Source organism: Megalops cyprinoides, chromosome 7, assembly GCF_013368585.1.
Source record: "Megalops cyprinoides isolate fMegCyp1 chromosome 7, fMegCyp1.pri, whole genome shotgun sequence".
In the NCBI taxonomy this organism is placed as follows: Eukaryota; Metazoa; Chordata; class Actinopteri; order Elopiformes; family Megalopidae; genus Megalops; species Megalops cyprinoides.
In genome coordinates this window covers 36,410,327-36,434,508 of record NC_050589.1, presented here as the reverse complement: position 1 = coordinate 36,434,508, position 24,182 = coordinate 36,410,327, and the positions used below count along the sequence as shown (strand labels likewise).

The 24,182-nt window shown below is 50.1% G+C and overlaps 1 protein-coding gene across 1 annotated transcript in view; it reads right to left on the bottom strand.

Moving 5' to 3' along the window:
• lrp1ab (low density lipoprotein receptor-related protein 1Ab) overlaps positions 1 to 24,182 on the bottom strand; it is a 146,876-nt gene that overhangs the window by 24,095 nt on the left and 98,599 nt on the right. Inside the window, exons 31-62 of the mRNA XM_036533059.1 lie at positions 23,234 to 23,328; positions 22,036 to 22,185; positions 21,586 to 21,726; positions 21,351 to 21,476; positions 21,109 to 21,240; positions 20,874 to 21,008; positions 20,082 to 20,211; positions 19,832 to 19,958; positions 19,365 to 19,516; positions 18,733 to 18,857; positions 17,627 to 18,001; positions 12,670 to 12,859; positions 11,766 to 11,970; positions 11,459 to 11,651; positions 10,066 to 10,191; positions 9,726 to 9,854; positions 8,980 to 9,099; positions 8,462 to 8,575; positions 8,191 to 8,340; positions 7,760 to 7,882; positions 7,483 to 7,599; positions 7,247 to 7,375; positions 6,829 to 6,951; positions 5,906 to 6,046; positions 4,952 to 5,139; positions 4,575 to 4,758; positions 4,146 to 4,231; positions 3,714 to 3,833; positions 3,011 to 3,198; positions 2,351 to 2,556; positions 1,021 to 1,209; positions 603 to 751 (exon numbers count right to left, since the gene is read on the bottom strand). Of these exons, the coding sequence (XP_036388952.1) occupies positions 603 to 751; positions 1,021 to 1,209; positions 2,351 to 2,556; positions 3,011 to 3,198; positions 3,714 to 3,833; positions 4,146 to 4,231; positions 4,575 to 4,758; positions 4,952 to 5,139; positions 5,906 to 6,046; positions 6,829 to 6,951; positions 7,247 to 7,375; positions 7,483 to 7,599; positions 7,760 to 7,882; positions 8,191 to 8,340; positions 8,462 to 8,575; positions 8,980 to 9,099; positions 9,726 to 9,854; positions 10,066 to 10,191; positions 11,459 to 11,651; positions 11,766 to 11,970; positions 12,670 to 12,859; positions 17,627 to 18,001; positions 18,733 to 18,857; positions 19,365 to 19,516; positions 19,832 to 19,958; positions 20,082 to 20,211; positions 20,874 to 21,008; positions 21,109 to 21,240; positions 21,351 to 21,476; positions 21,586 to 21,726; positions 22,036 to 22,185; positions 23,234 to 23,328 (4,858 nt within the window). The remainder of the gene's footprint in view (positions 1 to 602; positions 752 to 1,020; positions 1,210 to 2,350; positions 2,557 to 3,010; positions 3,199 to 3,713; positions 3,834 to 4,145; positions 4,232 to 4,574; positions 4,759 to 4,951; positions 5,140 to 5,905; positions 6,047 to 6,828; positions 6,952 to 7,246; positions 7,376 to 7,482; positions 7,600 to 7,759; positions 7,883 to 8,190; positions 8,341 to 8,461; positions 8,576 to 8,979; positions 9,100 to 9,725; positions 9,855 to 10,065; positions 10,192 to 11,458; positions 11,652 to 11,765; positions 11,971 to 12,669; positions 12,860 to 17,626; positions 18,002 to 18,732; positions 18,858 to 19,364; positions 19,517 to 19,831; positions 19,959 to 20,081; positions 20,212 to 20,873; positions 21,009 to 21,108; positions 21,241 to 21,350; positions 21,477 to 21,585; positions 21,727 to 22,035; positions 22,186 to 23,233; positions 23,329 to 24,182) is intronic.

Below are 24,182 nucleotides of genomic sequence, written 5' to 3'. Positions count from 1 at the left end.
GAGAGTGTGTTACATTACACCACCTTACATGAAATTACACCACCTTACATGGCGTTACACCACTATACAAGCTGTTTCACCACTCTACAAGCTGTTATGCCACCTAACATGACATTATGCCAGCCCAGAAGGGGATGCACTTGTCATTCGTGCACACAAAATGGAGGAGGGAGAGCGTGGTACATTACACCACCCACCATGATGATACGCCACCTTACATGACATTACACTAGCCAATATAACATTACACCACTCTACATTACATTACACCACCCAACTTGATGTTACACCACTCTACATGATGTTACACCACCCCACATATTACACCACCGAACATGACATTACGTCACTCTACAAGACATCATAGTATATTATATATTCTCTTTGTAGACGTATGTATCCAGACTAGCAAAGCATTTTGTAAACGAAACACGTACTCACTGATACAGCTGAATAGTTTACTGAAAACAATTCCGGTTAAGCATCTAGGTTTCTTAAGCACTACACCATACTGCCACTCATTAGCCAGTGCTAGCAGGAGTTTCAGTCCATGTGAGCCGTGAGATATGAGAGCTGTACACCTTCACTCTGCTGGGCCTCACCTGGCTGGCAGTGCAGTTGGACATACACTGGCGCCCATCGCTGGCCAGGTAGAAGTTGGTGGGACAGGCACACTTGTACCCCCCTCCTGGAGACAGCAGGCACAGGTTGCTGCAGCCTCCGTTGTTTGTCTGACACGGGTGGTTGGTCACTGTAACAGGGAGACGTGGTGGGGGAGGGGAGGGGGTTCACTGTTAAAAACTCTCAGGGAACAGCAGGAGAGATGGCAAACAAACAGACAGGCAAAGGAATATATGGGGCCACTACAGTTTTATACCCTAGTGGTGGACTGAGGAATGGCAGATGCTATACCAGCTGAAGCACCCCTCGGCTAGGCTGTCTGAGTGGCATATGGAAAAGGACAGAGAGATACAGAGAGATGGAGAGGGAGGGAGAGAGTGAGAGAGAGGCAGGACTGACCTTCAGGCTGGCGGTACGGGTGGTAGATGTGGATGTCCATGGGCCTGTGCAGGGTGCTGATCAGCATGGTCTTGTTGGTGCCCAGGGTCTTGTGGGCGCGGTTGATGGACTTGGTCTCCCAGTCAGTCCAGTAGATGTACTCCTCAAACAGCGTCATGGCGAAGATGTGGGGAATATCCTGGCTCAGCACTGCAGACAAAAAACAAGATCAACGTGCGGGTGTCAACTCTTTCTGCCTCACACAAACTAGGGGTGCAAATAATGAACACAAACGTATTTGATCAATTTCAAACATTACAGATTATACAGTATGGTTAACATGCAACAGCAAATCTGGGTTGACTGCTTCAAATACATTTCACTTTAAAAAGAGGTGCAAAAATGTCTAATCATCTATGTCTGTATAAATATCAAAAACCTGTCCACACTCTTTCCTGCCCAGATCTTGTGTGCTGTATTAGGTGAGTGTCTGTCAACCATCTACAGACCTGTTTGCTGTATGAGTGTGAATTTACTCATCTACAGAGTCGTCTGCAGCTGGATGAGTGTGAATTCATCCATCTACAGAGGTGTCTGCAGCTGGATGAGTGTGATTTTAACTATCTAGAGAGTCACCTGCTAGATGAGTGCAAGCTACCCATCTATAAAGCTGTCTGCATTAGGCCCACAGTAGTCAACTGACCATTTCCTCTACATTGTGACTCTTCACCGTCTTACAGAATGGCTTTAAATCAAACAGAAATGAGGCAGCCAGAGAGAGAGACGGACACACACAGCTGACGCCAGCAGACAAACAGGTCTAACTCAGATTAGAACAGAGCAACCTTTGAACTGCTGTTATCTGAGCTCAAACAGTACGATTCCTGATTCTCAAACACAGAGGTCTCATTAGGGTGGGAGTAGGGGGCAGTGGGAGGGGCATGAGCCGAGGGACAAACACACACTCACACGCACGTACGCATGCACACACATACACAAACACACATTCACACCAGGCCTTAGCGTAGGCTGCCCTCACTCCTTCGTTGCATAAGGGTTTGGGGAGAGTAGACTGGGATCTCAGTGACAGACTTTGACTGACAGTCAGGGGTCTGAAACTGGGTTTTTCCATTGTCAGAAGCTTCAATGTGAGGCACTGTCACAGACTCCTACACCCTCTCCATAAAGATTCTTCCCATGCAAACAATACCCACCACTGTGCTACACTGGAGCCAAAGGCCCACTGACGTCATTTTGATGTCAGAAACACAAGAGCTGGACAAGCCTGTTGGGGTAGTAGCAAAGGCCTTCTCTCGCACGCACGCACACACGCAAAACACAGACATCCAACCTGTGTGGCGGTTGCTGCCATCCAGGCTGGCGAACTCGATGTAGTCCTCGCGGGCGTCGGCCCAGTAGATGCGGTCATTGATGAAGTCCAGCGTGAGGCCGTTGGGCCAGGTGATCTTCTCCTCCACGATCATGCTGCGGTTGGTCCCGTCCATGCCAATGCGCCCGATGTGCGGGTGGTCACCCCAGTCAGACCAGTACAGGTACCTGGAGGGGACAAAAAGCCAGTCAAAACAACGCACAGAGGATAGTGATGGAACTGCTAAGTTTGTACATATCATCAGGTAATTGTATTTGTCCCCAAAGTAAAAAGCAGCAAATGTAATATTAATGTACAACTGAACATACTGGTAGTTGGATGCACATGGTCACAAAGTCAGTTGTAATACTCCTGCAATCATGCAATTGTAACATTCTTGTAACACACTGTATATTTGTGTGTAATGAATGTACATGGTCACAAAATAAGTTGTTATATTTCTATAATAAGGCCAATGTAACCTGAATGTAATGCACCCTCTGTATATATTGTTTTAGATAAAAAGGTACAAGCAGTGAGAACATGGTGTAAGGACGGGAGAGGGCTGGTAAAAGCCATAAATGGGGGGAAGAGGTCAGAGAAGAGGTCAGGGGAGCACAGCGGCACAGGCGGGGCGCGTACCCATTGCGCACGTCGACCGCCACGGCGCGCGGCTCCCTGAGGCCCGTGTTCACCAGCACCGTCCGGTAGGCGCCATTCAGCTTGGAAACCTCGATGGTGTCCCTGCCCTTGTCACACCAATACAGGTTCCCGCCCACCCAGTCCACGGCCAATCCGTCGGGGTTGTTGAGAGACGTGCGGTGTAGCACCTGCCCGAGAACCAATCAGTGTGTGGAGAGCGTCACAGAGAGGGCCGGAGAAACACAGCCATTGGTTATGTAACAAGCCAGTCCAGACGGAGATGACAGATGGTGAGCCCTGCTGGCAGGAAGTGATGGAAGAGCCACCACACGGAGTCGTTCAATGACTGGTTTGATTCCCAAAACACTACAGGTCAAATCAGTGAGTCACGGATCCCACACATCAGCTGCACACATTTTCCCCATTCACGAAGCCTCACCCTCCCCTCCCTGCTGCAGAGTGATTTTCCCTGTTCAAATGCCTGCTCTCCATGTACCATGTCGCTGCTTCTGTTCTCTACTGTTCTCTACCCTACATTTTTTAAAACCACTGCTTTACTCAGCAAGAAGCTGGGCACATCACTTTGCTAAAGGTTCAGCATGAACTGAAGAACACGCTGTCCAACAAGACCTGCTGGAAAAGCTTTCTGACTGAGCAGCGTATCGTGTAGCCCCCGTGAACGTCTGAAAGGCCCGACGCTCACCTGCACGTTGCTGCCGTTGATGTGCATGCGCCGGATCATGCTGCCCTGCGTGGTCACGTCCGTCCAGTAGATCATCTGCTCGGCGTAGTGGAAGTCCAGCGCCACTGCGTTGTTCAGGCCCTGCTTCAGGACAGACAGAGATGCAGAGGTCACAAACACACTGTACACTCCTACCGGATTCATCCATGACTACAATACCACTTTCCATTATTCCCTGGGCACACAAGGAAAACGGCATGCTGCAGCCATGGCTTATGTGCCATACGTTTAAACTGTTAGCCATTTCTTTTTGATGCACATTTTATATTGATGGAATTTGGATTCACTGCTTTGCTTGGGAGTAGTACAACGATGGCTAAACCCAGGATTCAAACACGCAGCCTTCCGGATACAAGTTCTCATCCCTGACAGCTTGTGCAGTTCCAGCGTCACCTGTTTGATCAGAGTGTAGTTGGAGCCGTCCAGGTTCAGCTTCCTCAGGTAGTAGCGGTTGGCAAATATGAGGAAAGGCTCCTCCTCTGTGGGGAAAAGAGGAATAAAAGAAAGAGATGAGTAGAGACAGATGGCCTGATTAAAGGAACAGGCCTTCTGGAGAGGCCAATCAAAGAGTGCAGTGCACTGTTACAGAGACGTTCTGCTGGCTGGAACAGCAAGCACTGTTATACACAGCTCAGAGACAGTGAGGACTGAAACCAGAGTACATTATAGGGGAGGGACACACAAGAAGCAGCTAGGGGGCGCTACAGAGCAGCTACTGTGGATGATATCCATCTTATGCAGCCTGACAGAAATGCGTGACGCAGTGCTTGGTTGGCTGTGTTTCCGGCTGGCTCGTTTTGCCTGCTGGTGGGGCAGTCTTACCAGAGGTGGACTTGCAAGAGGTGGGGTCATCAGGGCGCTGTGCAAAGCCCTCCACGCACAGGCAGTGGAAGCTGCCGTAGGAGTTGATGCAGCGCTGGGAACAGGGGTAGGTGGTCTTGCACTCATCGATGTCCACGCAGGTCTTCCCATCATCCTTCAGGCGGAAGCCAGGATGACACCTGCACTGTAGGTGGGGCAGAGCAACACGAGTCAGATAACGCAAATGACATCCAGGGCTATAGACACACCCACACGCACACAGACATGCATGCTCGCACGCACATGCGCACACATGCACACACACGTGCTCAGACGCACACGCGCACACGCACACACACACACACACACACACACACACACACAGACGCTGCCCCTACTTTGTAGCCGATGGTGAGGTCCTCGCAGAGCTGGGAGCAGCCGCTCAGCTTGCTGTTCAGACACTCATTGACGAAGCAGTTGAGCTCGTCGGAGCCGTCGCCACAGTCGTCGTTATAGTTGCACAGCAGGGTCTCGTTCACGCACTTGCCATTTTTGCACAGGAACGCCGAGTCGTTGCACTTCTTCCCTGCTGGGGACAAAAGGCCAATCAGAGCCCAGACTGGCACACAGCGCCGTTGGCATGGCTTTTGATCTCAGATCCCCAGTACTGAGGCAGCTACTGTGTCTGTGGGTGTCTGCTGACCGCAACCATTAAATTAGCATACACATAATTACATCTGAGGTTCCTTTTTTCCCCTGAAATTTTGGTTTGCAAGATAACTTCCCCTGAGATCTGACAGCTTGCTTTGGGGGGGGGTCCTGTGTGGGCAGATGATACACAAAAAAAAAAAAAACAAACCAAAAATCGCAATAACTCCAATGAACATAATTTAGGAGATTTTTCTGTAAACTAGGTCAAACTTCTGATGGCTGTCAGATGGGCTGGCAACTGTCCCAATCGCTCAGTGCCTTAAAACTCGTATTTCTGGGTGTAGCAGAAAGAGGATTAATGCTTTTCAACACGAATACACATTATGGACTTTTCTGACGCTACAATCTCCTTTCAAAGGATAAAAAACAACATAATTTCCTTATCTGCAATAATTCATTTCATGCCCTTATCCAGAGCAACTTACATGGACTACAATCTTTACATGCTACCAATTTATACAGCTGGATATTTACTGAGGCAACAGCGGATTTACTCTCTTTCCCAAGCGTACAACTGTAGAGTTCCAGCAACCTTTTAATTATGAGCCCTGCTCATTACTGCTTTGCTGCCCCGAATGATGTCTTTGAAACAGAAAAGTGGTATAAGTACAGAGGGACATGTGAAACGCTGGGGCTCGGACCTGACTCAGTGCAGTGGGGGTTCTTGGGGGCCTCGTCAGAGTGGTCGTGGCAGTCGAAGTCGCCATCGCACTCCCAGTGCTTGTGGATGAGGCAGCGGCCGTCAGCACAGCGGAATTCATCAGGGCCACAGGTATGGTACTCTGCAGGGGGGAGGGGGCACAGAGAGGGTGTCAGAGAGGGCTTTTACAGGACTGGGCACAGCAATGCATTAAACAGCCTGCTCATGGCATCATTAATTCATTGCATTACATTATTGTCATTTAGCAAGCGCTCTCATCCAGAGCAACTTACACAGGTTATTATGTTTTTTTTCTATCTGATACTTTTTTCTGTTCTTGTGTTTTTATTTATTTATTGACTAACTTATTTATTTATTCATTTATTTTTATTGTATTTACTCTTCATCCTGTTTTTACTCGTACTCCTATTTCTTTTTACTCATGTATACTTGTATTGATGATCCATCTGCCTTGACTGGAAAGCACTTTGGGTCAAACACAGTTTTTAAATGTGCTATATAAATAAAAACCTTGCCCAAGCGTGCAGCAGCAGTGCCCCAGTAGGGAATCAAACCAGCAACCTTTCGGTTACAAGCCCTTCTCTTTACCACTATGCTACACTGTCGCCACCTTGACACTCCTTTGTCCATTCACTCATTCTCTCAGGAAGCAGTCACAAGCACACGCACAGGCAATTACATCGCTTATTCAGAGCCACATGCATGACTCCTACATATATATATATATATATATATATATATATATATATATATAAAACTACATAGTCCACCGAAGCAAATCAGGTTAGGCACTTTGCTTGAGGGTATACCAGCAGCTCCCCTCCCAGGAGTCAAACCTGCAACCGCCTGCTTACGAGACCAGTACCCTAACAGCTATGCACAACCCCCACCCGCGTCGCTCACCGCACTCCGGCGATTCATCTGAGCCATCCGCGCAGTCGATGTCGTGGTCGCACACAAAGTGCTTGGCGATGCACTGGCTGTTCTGGCACATGAACTCGTTGTCGTCGCAGGTGTTGTTGAACACTGAGGGAACCGCGGGCACAATCCATCGGCAACAGTCAGTTTTCCTCACAAGCATGCTGAACATTTTAATGGTAATTACAGGATAACCAGCCCTCTCAGCTACTGGAGGCCAGTAATTCTGGCTGAGGTTGTTAACTGTACCAAATGTTAATGGTAAAAAAACACCCCTAAAGCTAAGTCTAAATGCTAAAGCTAAGGATAAATGCTCAGCCTAAAAGCTAATATTAAGGCTAAGGCTAAAAGCTAAGGCTAAAAGGTAAAGCGAGGTGGATAAGGCCTGGGCTGTCCTGCTCACCACATCCAGCCTTGACGCTCTCGTCAGCTCCATCGGGGCAGTCCTTGTCCCCGTCGCACTTCCAGCGCTGCGGGACGCATACGTGAGAGCCGGGGCAGTGGAAGGCCTCCGGGCTGCAGGTCTTGCTCTCTGCAAGGAGAGGGAGGGGGGGGGTGGTGGAGTTGTATTGGCACTTAATCATATCTACACCACGCTCCTGTGCCAAACTCTAATGACCGTGGCACTCAGATACTCACTGCATCTGCTGTCCTCATCCGTTCCGTCCCCGCAGTCATCAGCGCCATCGCAGACCCAGCGGTTGGAGATGCAGCGGTGGTTCCCACACTCAAACTGCGTGGAGGAGCAGAACTTATCTGGGGAGAGAGAGAAGAAGGATCACGGCTCAGAGGCCAGAGACGGAGCCGTGCACAGCGATGCGTGGGAGTTATGGAGAGGGGGCGATGATAAAGAGGGTATCCGGGAGGGGCGCTGCGCGGGGGGCGGGCAGAGCTGCTGCAGAGGGGTGCCGCTCACCGCAGTGTGTCTCATCTGCCCCATTTTCGCAGTCGTTCTCCTTGTCACAGGTCCAGCTCATGGGGATGCAGCGGCCACTGGGACAGGCGAAGAAGCTCACCGGGCACTTTGTCTTCTTCTTGTCTGTTCGGGGGGGGAGAACACAGAGGAGTGATAAAAGAACAGATTAGTGACAGGTGACTGAGGCTTCTTGAACCCCAAAATGGCTACACCATCCTCAGCAAAAGGAAAGTCCCAGTTATAGGCAAGCTGAAATATTCTGAATGATCTAAAGATCCTAATAATTATTCCTCCAATGCTCCTCACAATCAGTCTGTGTGTTTGTGTATGTGTGTATGGTGTGCCTGTCTGTGCCATGCCTTAGCATGTGTATGTGTGTGTGTGTGTGTGTGTGTGTGTGTGTGTGCGTGTGTGTGTGTGTGCTCTGTCACCTGGGCAGTTCATCTCATCAGAGTAGTCCCCACAATCATTGGAGCCGTCGCACACCCAGGACGAGGTGTAACAGAGCGAGGTCATCTCGCACTTCTGGAAGGTGACGCCCTTCACCCCCAGGCGGAAGTAATTGGAGCAGTCGGTGGCAGCTGAGCCGGAGGGAGCAAAGAGACCAAACAACATCAGTAAAGACAGCCAACCCGCTGACAGACAGAGCTAATGTGCTTGCAACATGGCACGCCGTTTCCCCCCGTGGTCTGGAGGACTTACTGCAGTTCATCTCGTCGCTGGCATCTTCACAGTCCACCACCTGGTTGCAGCGGCTGGAGTTGAAGATGCAGCTTCCATCCTTGCACTGGAACTCCTCCGCCGAGCACAGAGTCACTGCCAAACCCATGGCATCATAATTACACTGCTCTTCCACTGACAGCACACGCACACACATTATCATGATTATACTATACCTCTGCTGACGACTCACAAACACACATTATCCTAATTACGCTGCAGTTCTACCACAACACACGCAAGCGTAATTACACAGAAGCCCTGCAGACAATTCACAAAAACACAATCATAACTGAATTGTGCCTGAACTGAAAGCACGTGCGCACACACACATACACACACACACACACACACAGATGTAGTGACAATCACCCTGACCAAACACACACAAAGTGAGTATTGACATTACATGCACTGAACTGAAGGCATACAGAGAAGCGGGGCAGTTTGTACTTCATGCCAGGCCTTACTGTGAGGCGTTATAGGGGGCCGTTTCTCACCGTTGCAGGGCACCTCGTCCGAGTTGTCTCCGCAGTCGTCCACCCCGTTGCACCAGAAGCGGTGTGCGATGCAGCGCCCGTTGCTGCAGCGCCTGTAGCCCTTCTTGCACATCCGATTGGCTGCGGCAGGGGAACAGCGGAGAGTGGCAGAGTTACAGGGCTGCTCTGAGTCAATCATCTATTCGCTCTGACTGTGATGTCAGACACTGTACCATCTTCCCACAGAACTGCAGCCAGCGGCGAATGCCCAAACTGGCCCCCTCTCGCTGCAGGGGCTCAGCTTGCGGCGGGACACTGGGTCACGGTCACAATGTGAAACAGTAGGGGAAATGTCTGGATGGCGTTTAGACTCTTGTCTTGTTCCTGTCAGATAGACAGGGCCTCCAAATGGCCAGTTTCCAAATGGCCGACCTCCGGGTTTTTTTTCCCCTGATATACAGTAGGACACACTGCTGAGCTACAGAGCCATGCTGTAATGAAGGCTGGTAGCCCTCTCTCACACACTGCAAAACACATACACACACACACACACACACACACACACACACACACACACACACACGCAGATACACACAGACACACACACACACACACACACATGCACACGCATACACATGCATAGATGTGTACACACAGAAACTCACACATAGACACACACAGGCTCACATAGACACACAAAGACACACACAGATGTTAAGCAAAGAAAGACAGACATACAGACACACACAATTGCCCTGCTGACTCACCGCAGTAGGACTGCTTCTCGTCTGACTTGTCCTTGCAGTGCGCCATGCCGTCGCAGGTCAGGCTGTAGTTGATGCAGTCGCCGTTCCCGCACTCAAATGCCTCCATGCTGCTGCAGGTTGAGTTTTGGGCTGGGATTGGCAGAGGACGGATTAAAAAAAACCAGTGAAAAAAAAGTTCCAGCCAACTGACAACTTTACAAGGGTTTCATCTGATAACACAAACTGTTCCAGAGAAGCTGCTACTGACAGTTGCATGTAAAATAGCGACCTAGTGACATTTTTCCCCAAAGAAAGTGCTATTTGAACGTTATATGGGACATCCATCCTCTGACCCTCTCACCTGTGCAGGTATTGTCCTCCAACAGCTTGCGGTCACCACGGCAGCTGCAGTTAACCCGCCCATCAGAAGTCAGCAGACAAAGGTCTTGGCAGCCCCCATTGTTTGCTCTACATGGGGAAAACTCACCTGCAGAAAGATGCCACAGTGAGATACACATTCAAACACTCTCAGAATCCTGCCGCCACACTGAACACTTCCTGCAGTATGGGGAAGAGGTACTGTGAATTAAACAAACAACCTTACATATGTGCACATTAACAAAGCTTACCATGCATTTCATATGTATGTATTCAACATGGATGACTTTTGGTGCTTAAAATAATCAAAATTTAGTCAACCTCAGAAAGGTGAGATGACACTGATGAGTGTTGAGATAATGCAGCGCCACCTGCTGGTGGAGGCTGGTGGTGTCTGTGCATGCTCCACGGGGAGACATCTTGAGAATAGGGCATGGCTGTCAAACTCAATTCCTGAAGCTCTGGTGAGAATGTTGTTTTTCCTCCAACCTCCTTGCACTTGTTCTTAATTACTTCATTTAATCCAATCACTCACTTGCTTTGATAAAATGGTCCATTACAACAGACGTTTTCACAAGTTTTCACATATATTCAAAATCACTACTGCTCTGCGTTTCTGGAAATTCACGTTTCTGCAATTTCATGTCTGTGTATCTGTACACGCATCAAATAAGGACCAATAATTATACCAATAAGGCCGTGGTAATTGGTTTACAAAAAAAGCAGGGCACGGACTGGCCTCCCCCTTGCAGTAGAGCGCCCCTTGGGGGAGCGGCTCTGTGGCTTTCGGCAGGCCCGTCACTCTGTGTGGCGCAGCCCTCTCTGACAGGCCTGAGCATCCACACTGACACAGTGCTCTCACGCCCTCCATCTAATGCAAGCTGACACACCCAAATGAGATTCGCTACGCCTGCTGAGAAGTGAGCACGCGAGGGGGCCGCCTCGCCGCTCTGAGAGAGGAGGAGGGAGAGAGACCCAGACAGTGGACTGAGAGAGAGAACTGAAAATGGAGATTAATGAAACAAAAAAGATAAAAAAGAGAGGGAGGAGTTTGGATTGCTGATTGAAAGAGTGTGACATGAGATTACAGAGAACATTCTGGCCCTTTATTCAAAGCCAGAACTAACCGTGACACACGTGTATGCGTGTGCATGCTTGTGTGTCTGCAGCCTGTGGGAGCAGACACGTAAGCTATAGCCCTTACAACCACAAGACATTACTTAGTCTCCACTTTAAGGCCTGGGTTGGTCACACAAGAGAGTGATCACATGCCTCATCCTCATTCAAGGATGTGATGTAACTCTCTGTAATGTGTTTGCATGCACCTCTGAGAGTAGAGCGCAACCCCCCCCCCCCAGTCCATCAATGAGACTCACAGCTGTTGGTGTCGTTGGCCACGGAGATGATGCCCATTGGCTGCTGGGGAATGTCAGCACGCAGCACCTTCATGTCTCCACCCACGTACTTGTCAGCACGCAGCACGGCCCTCCGCACCCAGTCCGTCCAGAAGATGTAGTCCCCATAGACTGCTAGGCCGAAGGGGTGCACCGGCTCGTTCTTCAGGACCACCTGCAGGGGGCAGCAGGGGGCAGCAGGGGCGGCAGCGGTCAGGCATGAGCGCACATACACACACGGACGCACGCACACACACACGCATATACAGAGGGAGGCGGGATCACTTACATAGCGGCGGGAGCCATCATATTCACAGCGCTCGATCTTGTCCAGCGTGGCGTCGGAGAAGTAGAGCTTCTCAGCGTGGTGGTCAATGGCCAGGCCGTTGGGCGTGCGGATGTCGGTGCCGATGATCACCAGCACGTTGGCGCCCGAAAGCGAGGCCCGCATGATGCTGGGAGACTGCTCGTTCCAGTTGGTCCAGAACATCAGACTGGGAGCAGGCAAGGAAGGGAATTCTAGTCAATGGAAGTCCAGTTGTGCAGAATAACTACTGCACCACGATCTTGCTGTTTATTTTACACATATTATTACAATGTCTTCTACTACAATGGATTCTGTGATCTAGTGACTGTGATGTATGGCAGTGAATGTACTTCACATCCCTTAGTTCCTAGGGTGTGTAGTTTCAGTTTAGCCCAAGTTAACTTGTGTTGATGCTTGAATGGTGTTATGCTGACACTCACTGGTCTGGGAATGTGTTAGCCTGGTCTGAGACTTGCTCATGCAAATTGTATGGATACACTTCTGTTCTCTTGCGCTGGAAGTTGCTCTGGATAAGAGCATCTGCTAAATGGATGTAATGTATTAATGTAACGGAATGTAATAAAGGACAACTAGGCCTGTAAACTTATCAGGGGTTTACCTGGAAATTATGCTTCATTTATACTTTAATATGTTATTGTTCATGTTTATCAAAATTCAGGTTTGTTCCTAGAATAAGCATTTGAAGATGAAACCCAGTAAATGCGTTTTGTTCAACTTGTTGTCAACAGTCCTTCCAAAGATGAATAATAAATGCCTGAATTGTTCAACCAAACATGGTCTCTGGGTCTGATTACCTTACATAACCACTGTCAGTGCCTTTTTAACTGTACTCTAAGCACAGAGGGGGAAAATTGGTAATGCTTACTCCTGGCATTCATCCAGCACAAAAGCCCGCGGGTGGTCATCTCCAGACATGGTGACCACAGTGTCACGGTCAAAGGCACCCCAGCGGCTCTGGTCGACCGTGTGGCGGGTGATGGTGGAAGTGGTGTAGCTGGTCCAGTAGAGTGTGTCCCAGGACCGGTGGTAGGCCAGACCCTCCACTGAACCCACATCTGCAGAGACATCAATTTTATTTCATGTTAGCAATACGAAAATACAGACAGTAACAGTGCCACTGTGAGAGTGAGTGTGTGTGTGTGTGTGTGTGTGTGTGTGTTATTTACTAATCTTTGTCATGGACTTAACTTAGAGACTTAGTCAACGTGTTAGAGAGATAGACAAAGAGAGGCAAGAATTCAGTGGTGAACAAAGTGAGAAACCTCTGATTATGATAATGATCAGCAATAGTATGGACAACAGCTGCTCAAATAAGGTACCAGAGGGCGCAACACTGTTTTAGTCCACTTTCACGGGTGGGGGGGTTACACCATGACTGATTTGATGGCTGGTGACCGCAATCCTGCCTTTCTGAAAAAACAATGGGACAAAATTCTGCAGACATGCTGAAAATTGTCTCGCAGAAACGGGAAGGCTCTCAAATGAACTGCAAGAGGACGGGTTGCGTAACGGCGTAGCTGAAGATCTCACCCACGCCCACTGCTCGTTTAATGTGTTTGAAGAGCTCCTATCACCCCTTCACTTCATGGCTGGCTGCACCAGCACTCCGGAGGACACAACGCCGGCAGGAGTGCACCTCTGAGAGCACCAGAGAAATCAGTGCTATGTAAAGATTTCAGGTATGCAACATCAAAATATCAAAAAAAACATCCCCCCACACCCATTATCACTTCCTCCTTCCACTTGTTCTTCCTTGTTGGTTCCTGAGAACGCTTCTGCACTGCCAATGTCATTCCACGCCCCGACCACAGCGGTTAGATGTTTTGAGGCAGAATTTATGAGGTCTTTAAAGTCTTCCCCCTCCGTCTCTCTCTCTCTCTCTCTCTCCCTCTCTCCCTCTCCATCTGCCACCATCAAGGCAGAGACTCTTTTTATGGCCGCAATCTCTCAATAATAAAAGGCTGGCCACTCTGGGCGGTCGTTTGCTCTTGGTTAAAAAGTCAATAATGACCTTTTTCAGATGTAGAAGTGGTGGGGCAGAGAGCTGTCACCCACACGCCTTGAGGCAGGTTACTGGATTTAAACAGCAAAGCAGTAGGGAGGAAAAGAGATAGAAACACAGGGCCAGTTAAAAGTGCCAATTCACCGCCACCCTCGACGTGCCCGATTCTGCCGATATTTAAAAAAGATCTGGCGCATTCCTAGGGAAGTTCCCAACGGGTAAGCAAACAGAGGGGGGAAGAGTTTATCTGACCTTTCAATTTCAGCTGCGGTGTGTGAGTGAAGAAAGGTTTGGAGGGCGCCTGGTGTGGAATGGGGGCTTTCTGATTCAGCACGAGAGACCCTCCCTCACTGAACAACATGAACGGGGCTTGAGCTCCGTTTGGACAAACGAGGACAGACCTGCGTACTTTCGGACGACAGAGGGGCACAGCTCCTCTCCTCAGAGCAGAAGCGTGTCAACCAGAGGCAGACCACCGCCTTGTCCCCTCTCCTGGAATCCCCGCTGTGGATGAGGACGTGCCCCAGCATCCTTTTAACGGGGACGCTTAGCACCACAGACACTTATCGTCAAGTAGAATCGATTGCTTTTAATGCAGAACGACTGCAGGACAAGACCCTGGGAATTACTCGTACAGTATTGCCTGGTTGCAAAAAAAAATATATATATATGGCCACAGCGCCAGGAGCTGCTGAGCTTTCCTTTCATTATTCCTCCCACTTTTCTTCTCAACACTTATGCTGCTGACCGCGAAAAAGGCTGGCTGGCCTCAACCAGGAATCAAATTTAAATACGCAGGCCTAAAAAATGACTTTTCTTTGAGAAGGACTCTGAGCACCCTGCGATAAGGAGATTCGGCTCACCACGGGCAACCCGCCGATTGGCAGAAAACCAAAAGAATTCAAACGGATCTGTACACCAGCTTGGCTTGCACGCCATTCAAGGGTCAATCTTGGAGTGAACTTTCACTGAACTCGAAGAGCTGGATGGCCAACATCTGCTCAGTGCGGCCTTCGTGCACAGAGAAGGGCTAAACTGGCCACCAAGCCCCGTGGCAGCCATCAACGCCGCACCAAAATGATCAAACTAGGCTACAAGACTCTGCCTGAACCCTGTTTCACAGTATCCAGGGACAGTTTGCTTGGTGACAGCTTGTGGCTCTGCGCCAGCGCAATAATGAACTGGCCCCGGCAGTTATGAGCGACTGCTTTGCAGGGAATCCTGTCGGCTTCCGGCGCTTCTGAGCATCACAGCAATTAGCCTCACCGCTGGCTTGCTGAATTACGAGTGGATTAGCATTAGCATTAGCATCCCTCAATGGCTGATGGGGAAGGAGTGACCTGGAATGGCTCCCGGGACGGGGCCAGCGGGAACTGGGACATCCAACGGTGCGTGGTGCCAGTGCTGGACGCACTGATCATGCTGACGGGGGTAGTGGGTCACGCCCTGGTGGTGGCGATCCTGGCGGGCCGGCGGAGGAGGCGGGCCCGGGCAGCCCACGGCACCGACACGCTCCTCCTGGCACTGAGCGCGGCCGACCTGCTCCTGCTGGCCTGCCTGCCCTTCCACACGGCTGCCATCGCCCTCGGCTACTGGCCCTTCGGTGGCTTCCTGTGCAAAGCCGTCAGCTTCCTGGGTGTGGCCTGCTCCTCCGCCAGCGTCTTCTCCCTGGCGGCGCTGGCCGTCACACGCTACCTGACGGTGGTGCACCCGGCGTGGGCGTACCGCGCGCAGGCACACCGGCGGCTCCGGCTCGTCGTGGGGGCCCTCTGGGTGCCTGCCAGCGCCCTGGCTGCACCCCAGTTTGCCTTCCGCACCGTGGGCTCTTCGGCCCAGCTCAGCTGCTTCGCTTTCCTGTCGGATGTCAGCCAGATGGTGTACAGCACCGCGCTCTTCCTGGCTGCCTTCGCCCTGCCGCTTGCAGTCATCGTGCTCATGTACACCAAGATCTACTGCTTCCTGCGCCGCGCCCGCCTCTCAGGCCACGCCCCCCAGCTGGAGCGTTACCAGAGCCAGGTGACGCACACGTCTGCCCTGCTGGTGCTGGTCTTCACCCTCTGCTGGCTGCCCTCCTACATCCTCATGTTCACCCTGGTGGGTGAGACCCTTGGGGGCTCACCCGCCTACAGGGCGTTTGCCCTCTTTGCCCGCCTCCTGGCGTCTTCCTCAACTGTGGCCAACCCCGTCCTGTACGTCTTCATGTCCAACAAGTTCCGAAAAGACCTGCTGGAGCTGGGCTGGGACAGGTGCGGGGCCCGTCAGCGGTGCTGCAGCCGCTGTCCCGATCGGCGGAGGGACGCGGTCCGACCGTTCAACCCCGCTGAACCGGGACACCCTCCGTGGAGCTAGCGAACAGTCCACTGCAGCTAGGACTGGCCACTCGGGGGCAGCTGGTCCCTTGTAGTTTACACACTTCACAAGTCCAAACTGGTAAGAACCAGCATGCTCCTCTGACGTGATAAGACCAACTGCCAAAAACGCAGTGTGTGTTACACAGACGCACCTTTGTGCGTTAGAACTCCTGAAGTAAAGAAGCCATGCCATCCCAAAACATGTCTGTGAATTCATGCATTATATATTTACAGTTTACCTCTTACAGTCAATCTTGGCTATGTATTTGTTCCTGTCACTGCACTCATTAAAATATGCCATTTTCTGTTTTACAATAAAACTGATGTGAAAGCTGATCCCTGATTATCTGCAGCTTGAGTGAAACCAGGGCTCTCCTTATTCGTTGTATGCCCCAGCTGGGCACAAAGAAACCCTGTCTGAGAATCCTGAAAACAAACTGTCTTAGGGTGAGGTCTTCAGACTGGGAGAATTAGTTCAGGGTTTCTCTTTGTGGATCTGTAAGCTGAGAGGAAGAGATGTTGTGTGTGTCTGCGAGTAGGGACAGGAAGAGGTGATACTCACTGCAGTGGCAGTCTCTTGGGGTTATTTTGTGTTGTCATCTCTATTATTCTTTATTGTCCAGGAGGGGGGGGGGGGGTGGTGGAGCAGATTACAGTCTACAGATTACAGTGGGGCAGCCGTGTAGCGTAGTGCTAAGGAACAGTGCTCATAACCAAAAGGCTGCTGGTTTCCCCGCTGGGGCACTGCTGCTATACCCTTGGGCAAGGTACTTAACCCAAAATTGCCTCAGGAAATGTCCAGCTGTAAAATAAATGGATAACCTATAAACTTGCAACCTATTCAAGTCACTCTGGATAAAAACCTAAACCCTAATAATGTAATATAATAATTGTGAAGAGAAATCTTAAAGTGTGCTGTTTACTGTGTGCAAAGACCTGAGAGAAGGTTTCATAGAACTGGCGACTGCTTCAATCCCCACCGCAGTCCAGACAAATAAATATCCTCACTACGTATGGTGAACAGGATGAGCTAAACATTCTGGCTGTGAAATGCTGGCACATGGCTGCCAATGGTGGCTCAGCAGATCTCCTCAAACTCTGTTCAGCATTATGCCTAACTTGCACCCCCTCTCCCATCCCCTCCCTCATCTCCCTATTCAGCATTAACCTTGTTCCCTCATCAGAGGCCCCAGAGGGGCGGCTTTCTGAGAGTGTTGATTATAGGTACGGATCAGCACGCAGAGAGACACAGGGCCTCAGAGCTGACAGGGAGGTGACAAACACGGAGGTGACAGAGAGGTGAGAGGGAGGTTATGGGGTGGATGAAAGAAGGGGGAAGTAAGAGAGACGTGAGAGAGGATAAGTGAGAACTCACAAACGGGAAGGTGACAAGGAGAGAGAGGTGTGAAGGAGAGGTGAGAGACAGGGCAGACGACAGCAGAAGGCGGCCGGGAGGATACAGCACTCACTCTCCACCACAGTCTTGCGTTCGGAGCCGTCGTCGTTGATCTGCTGGATGTTGCCGAAGTGGATGTCGCTGAAGAAGATGCGGTTGGCGCCCTTGCCGCCGCCGCCACGGTAGTCGAAGGCCAGGGCGATGACGTTCTTCATGTGCTCAGGATCCTCGAAGGGCTTAATGGGCGCGTTGAGGTTGGTCTCGTCCGACAGGTGGATGCTCTTGAGGATGGTGCGCTCCGAGTACAGCAGGTAGCCCTCATAGTCGCGGCAGCCGCGCCCATCCTCTGCCAACATGCCGTGCGCACAGGCGCAGGTGCGTTCTCCATTGCCACGGTACAGGCACAGCTGCTGGCAGCCGCCGTTGTTGTCCTTACAGATGTTTGTACCTGGGAGTAACGCAGTACAGCGGTTCAGGAACCGGGTCATAACCAGAGAAGCTAACAAGCAGCTAAACCTGTTTTCAAATAAATACCGAGCTGTACTGTTGCATACTACGCAAAAACAAGTTTGCTATCTAAGATTAGGATATGGCAGTGTAGAACAGTGGTAAGGAGCAGGGCTCGTAACCAAAAGGTTGTTGGTACTGCTGTTGTGCCCTTAGGCAAGGTGCTTAACCCAGAATTGCCTCTGTTAATATCTAGTTGTATAAATTGATAACATGTAGAAATTTTAAAATATGTAAGTCACTCTGGAAAAAAAAGTGTCTGAATAAATAAATAAATACCATAATGCAACTGTGTGGCCTTCCTAATGCTATATATTATAGTAGTCTTGCAGAACTTGAGGCTCAAAAGAAAGAACAATCTCCTGAAAGAGATTATTATTAATCTTTTTATTGAACAGAATGTTCATATAATTTCTATTATCTTCGACTTTGGGCAACTTGCACAACTCAAATGCAACACATTATCTGTTCACAGTTTAATGTTTCCTGAAGCAATTAAACTACCCACACAGTATTTGAACCTGAAGCCCTTTACAAAGTCCAGTTCCCTCACCAACATACCACAGTTTCAGTTATTTTTTGTTTCATTACATTAGCACACATGCTATGCTAATGTAGTACGTAACGTGGGGTATGTTCACACCGGTCAAGGTGTGTGAGCTGGACACCTACCCTGCTGCCTGGCCCTGTTAAAGACCTTGATGTCCTTCAGCTGCACGCCGACGCCTGTCCTCAGGGAGACGGCGTCTGTGGCATTGTCTTTACTCCCCCTCTTGATGGAACCGTTAGCGTGAGTCCTGCCACATTATGGTCACGGAAGAAAAAACACGGGTTAAACCCATTTAAATGTTCGCTTGGATGGACTGGAAGTTGCAAGTGGATAAGAGTGGCTGCTAAATGAATGTAATGTAATGTAAATGTCAAGCTAGGATGGTCACATGTCTCTGGACAGAGGTACTGTGTACTGAGATGAGGAACACAGAAGTACTGCATAGGACACTGTCAAACAGTCTTGTGCTGACTGGCTTTCAAGGATCCCTGCACTGCCTGTCCACCTGACTCCTGTCATTAACTGGACCACTGAGATTTCAAGTAATTGGAGGGCGAGATTCACAAACTCTATAATGGAAGAAGCTACAAGGAGCTGTCAGTCACTGACATGTTTGAACCAATCTAAAGACTTCCTCTCTTCATAGCTAGATATCAGTGTCAGCAAGAGGCTCGAACAGAGAGGTGAGGACGGGAAGGGTGCAGCTGAAGTGCTTGGGAGGCTAGGAGAGGCACAGGGTCTGGGGCTCAGTCACCTGTCGCTCCAGTAGATGTAGTTCTCGAAGACAGACACAGAGAACATGTCCATGTTGTTGCTGGCCAGCACCACCTCCCTGTTCTCCCCCGTCTCCAGGTCGATACGCTCAATCTTGTCTGTTCGGGCGTCACACCAGTACAGCAAGCCCTCCTACAGAGAGAGAGAGCAAGAGAGAGAAAAGGAGAGAGAGGGAGAGAAGGGGAAAGAAAAGGAGAGGGGGGGGAGAGGGGGAAGGCAATAAACAGACAAGAAGGCGAGAGGGAAAGGGAGAGGAACAGAGCAGGGGGAGAGAGGGAGAACAGAGAGAGAGATGAAGAGGCTGGCATCAGCAAGAATGAAGCATTACTCTGGCGTGTGTCATGTTCTCAGTGGAATGCAATGAGTATGTGCATTTAAAGCAGGGCTGCTCTGTGTGTGTGTGTGTGTGCGTGTGTGTGTATGTGTGTGTACGCACGGCGTTCGCACCTGGTAGTCGATGGTGATGCCATTGGGCCAGCTGATGCTCACATTCACCAGCACAGCCCTCTGGGAGCCATCCAGACGGGACCGCTCAATGCGTGGATACTGGCCCCACTCTGTCCAGAACAGGTAGCTGCACACAAACACAAACACAAACACACACGCACACACACACACATGAGAGAGGGTTTACAAGGTGCACTGGGAGTGGTACCACTGTTCTGAGTCTTTCAAGGTGAAGGGATTCTTGTCTCACCCTTTTTCTGGGTGCACCAGGATGGCACGGGGCTTGTCCAGGCCCTGGGAGATGACCACGTAACGGAAGGACCCGTTCAGCCTGGCCACCTCGATCACATCGAAGCCCTGGTCTGTCCAATAGATGTTTCCTGCAGTGAGAGGGAGGGAGCTTGATTACAATACTGACTGCTGGTTTGGTACGGAAGCAGCCCTTTTCATTTGAGAAAAAACTTTCAAGTGGTAATTCCTTTCACGGCGCCAAGAGGAGAACATCTAAATCCTAGAGCGTACAAGTACATGCAAGTATACACATGCGCGTCTCTCTGTCTCTGTGCGTGCATGCACAGCCAGCGTGGGCATGCACATTTATTTGTATGTATGTGTGCATCCAGCAAGTTTGTGCATGTTAGTTTGCGTGCATGTGTGTTCAAAGAGTGTATGCAGGTTTATTTGTGTGTTTGTACAGTGTGTGTGACTATGCGCGCACATAGTGCATGTGTGCAAGTTATCTGAGCCACCCAGTCCACTGTTGAAGCTGGTAGATACTTACCCCAAAAGATTTTAAACTGTTATTGCAGTAAAAGGTGGCTCTACCAAATAGTAATGTGTGGGGGCTGAATACTCATGCAAGCAGCGTATTTCAGTTTTGTATTTTTCTTCAAAATAAATTCTGAGTTTCAGTGTTTTTAAATAAAATATCACACAGAACAAATTATCACTGTATAATTTGTCTTTTCAGTAAAATATTGCAATTGGTCAAGGGTCTGAATACTTCCACAAGGCACTGTATCTGAGTGCGTGCGGGGCTCACCAGCGACCCAGTCCACCGCGATGCCCTCCACGCGGCCGATGCCATTGGTCACGATGTCCTCACGCCATGTCTGGTCCCTCTTGGCACGGCTGATGGTGCTCAGACCCATGTCCACCCAGTAGATGGTGTCATTCTCTGTGGGACAAAGGGAGGGGACAGGGCATGACAGAGTGTTCTACTGCACTGGAACAGTCCAGACCGGCCCCGATAACACAGTGAGGTCTCCGCCACTCACCAGCGTGGAAGTCGATGCCCACCGCCAGGGAGGTGCCCGACACGGGCACGAGGGCGTCAGACTTGTCGGAGGGCTCCAGTGGGATTCCGCGGATGCCCTCATGCACGGAGTAGAGCAGAAAGGAGCCCACGCCTGCAGGGGGAGGGGTGACCACAGAAACGTCAGGAAGCAGCATCTCACCCCCCACACACACCCAACTGCTCATCTCACTTCCTGAGACTCTGAGGTACGGACGGGCCTACCCTCGCAGGACTGCTGGCCGCTCTTCAGGCTGTAGCCGGCTGTGCACATGCAGGCCCGGGTGCTGGGGGAGGTGGGCAGGCACAGCTGGGAGCACTCGCCGTTATTGTTGCTGCACAAGTTGGTACCTGTGTCACATAATTACACACATACACAGCTTAATTGATCCAAACTCTGGAAAACAGAATACACACACACACACACACACACACACACACACACACACATGGTTCCTACCTTTCTGCACTGTCTCGTTGTAGATCTTCATGTGCATCATGGGAGATGTGCTGTTCCTCAGGACCTTCCAGTTGCCACCGTCCTTCTTGTCACATGTCCCAATCTGATCTGTGCCCTGGTCTGCCCACCACAGCTTGTCTCCTGCACACACAACCACAGCCTGACTGTCACTAATTTCACAGGGTCACCAATGAAGATAAGGGTATTTGTTATGTTTAGTATTACATTAAATGTCAAATACATGCATTATTTCTGAACTTGTACAAAACAAACAATTTTGCACTTCATAGTATGTGAATTCCATTAAAGTCATTTGATATATTTCTGAAGGATTCCACATTTTCTGGGGTGACTCCTGCTTATTCTCAGAATACAGATTTGACACTTCGGATTAACCAGCTGGTGGGGCCCAAATCTGATGGCAACCAATAAGCTTCTGGTGTCTCTCACCCATGATGGCCAGCGCTGTAGCCTTGGTCAGCTTGCCCTTGACCCCCTCGATCACCTCTAGCTCGCTGCCATCCAGCTTGCAGCGGTTGATGGTGCTGTTCCCAGAGCTGATCCAGTATAGGTGCTCTGTGTCAAAGTCAATGGACAGACCTGCGGGAGACAAACGTGAGCCTGGCCATCCTCTCACTTAGGGTACATTTTAAGGCTTTCCTCTTGTGTACTGTACACAGAGCTGCAACACACAAATGCTCAAGCTGACACAGTGACTGACAAGTATATAATACAAACTAGAGAGTTAAGTCAGTAATTAGATAATGAGGCTTCATGACTAGGGTTGGGTACCGAAACCTGGTGTCAATATGGCACCGGTTCTTATACGACCGTTATCTACCGGACCGAATCGCAACACAGATTTCGGTCCCTCATTTCCTTGCCACTGAAATGCCTGAGTCAGCTGTCGATTGAAATATTTGGTGCTCCGTTACAGACGTTACAGTACTGTAACTGTTATTTAGTGTTAAATTATTGTAGTTGGATTAGATTTATTTATTTATTTATTATGTGAATTTGTTATGTAAATTTGTTAAGTTTTTTGTATTTATTTATATTTATATATTTAAGTATACTTTAACCCTTTCGCACATATGGTCACACCGGTGTGATCTGCCGTTTAGCACGTATGCTAAAACCAGTGTGATTAGAAAACTAGATTGGAAAAATTCTAGCTAATTTTAGCTCTGAGGAAACAGTGACTTAACGTTAAAAAATAGAGCAAATGCTAACTGAAAACTATGAGAAGCTTAATAACACTAATGAAGACATAACGAACCATGTAATGTAACACGCGCTACACCGACATTTAGTGTTTTTTTTTTTAAGTATCGGTTCAGGCACTGTTTAGGCAACGCTACCGTTTTAAAAGTATCGCTATAGCACCGGTATTGGAAAAAACCCAAACGATACCCAACCCTGTTCATGACCCCCTACATGGGTGGAGTCATCATGTTCTTTCCATAATTCTGTGATCTGATTTGAACCGATCAACCAGAGTGTTTAGCACTGGAGAGTCTTCTGATTTTGACTAGTAGACACCACATGGTGACTCCACCCACCGCAGGGTTGACAAAGCCTTTGACAAGGGTATTAAGGTAAACTGGAGGCCATGATTGGACAGTGACCTTGTGACATAAGAACTCACCCACGGGCCCTTTCTGGTTGGTGAACAGCACGCTGCGGTTGCTACCATCCATATTGGCCATGCTGATGTTGTCCCCGTCGGTCCAGTACAGCTTTCTGCAGAAGGGTGGAGCCGCGGAGAAACAGGGCTCAGCATCACACAGGAAGCAAAAACAACATACAGGCGAGAGGCGAGACACTGCTGCTGGAGACGGGCTGGGATTTCAGACGCAGAGTGAAGCCACATCTGTAAACGGGCTGGTCCCACGCAGGCCCACACTTTGGCCCGCGGCCTCCTCCCCTCCTGGCACGCTCTCACTCCAGCCAGATCAAATAACCGCCACACATCTGCAGGCTAGGCAGATGAAAGCCGAGCTGTCCTCACGGCAGAAACCCTCAAATCTACGGCCCTGTGATCTTCAGCCAGGGGTCAGAGGTCAGAGGGCATCTATTCGGCCTCCCAGCTGCTGTGTCACAAGTGTCAGATTGCAGGCTGGTAGACCCGGTAAACATACGCATGCATGCACGCAGACAGAGCATTCCAGCCTGTGGCATGGAGTCCTGAGGAACACACATCTGCGCCCAATCCCCATTTCCCAAAAACTGGCAGAGTGAGACGGAGGGCTCACACTCTCCTGGAATCTGCCTTGCAGACAAGGAGGACCTAATGAATCCAAATGTGCTGGAATAGAGCGGCTGCGCGCCAGGAGGCGGCCATTTGGCTGCTCTGAACACCCTCAGCCCTTCCAATGTGTAAAGGAAGGAGCCCGGAGCTCCGCGAACGAGAGAGAGCCTGCCGCCCGTACATGGCGCACTTTCCCGTCAGCCCAGCCTCGTTTAATTCCCGCGGGGTCACACACGTGTGCCAGGGGGCCCCTCTCCTGTCAGGGACCCAGCGCTCCCATGGACAATGAGGGAAGACGACAGGGGCAACAGGGAGCCCTGACTGACACGCTGACCTCCCCGCAGGG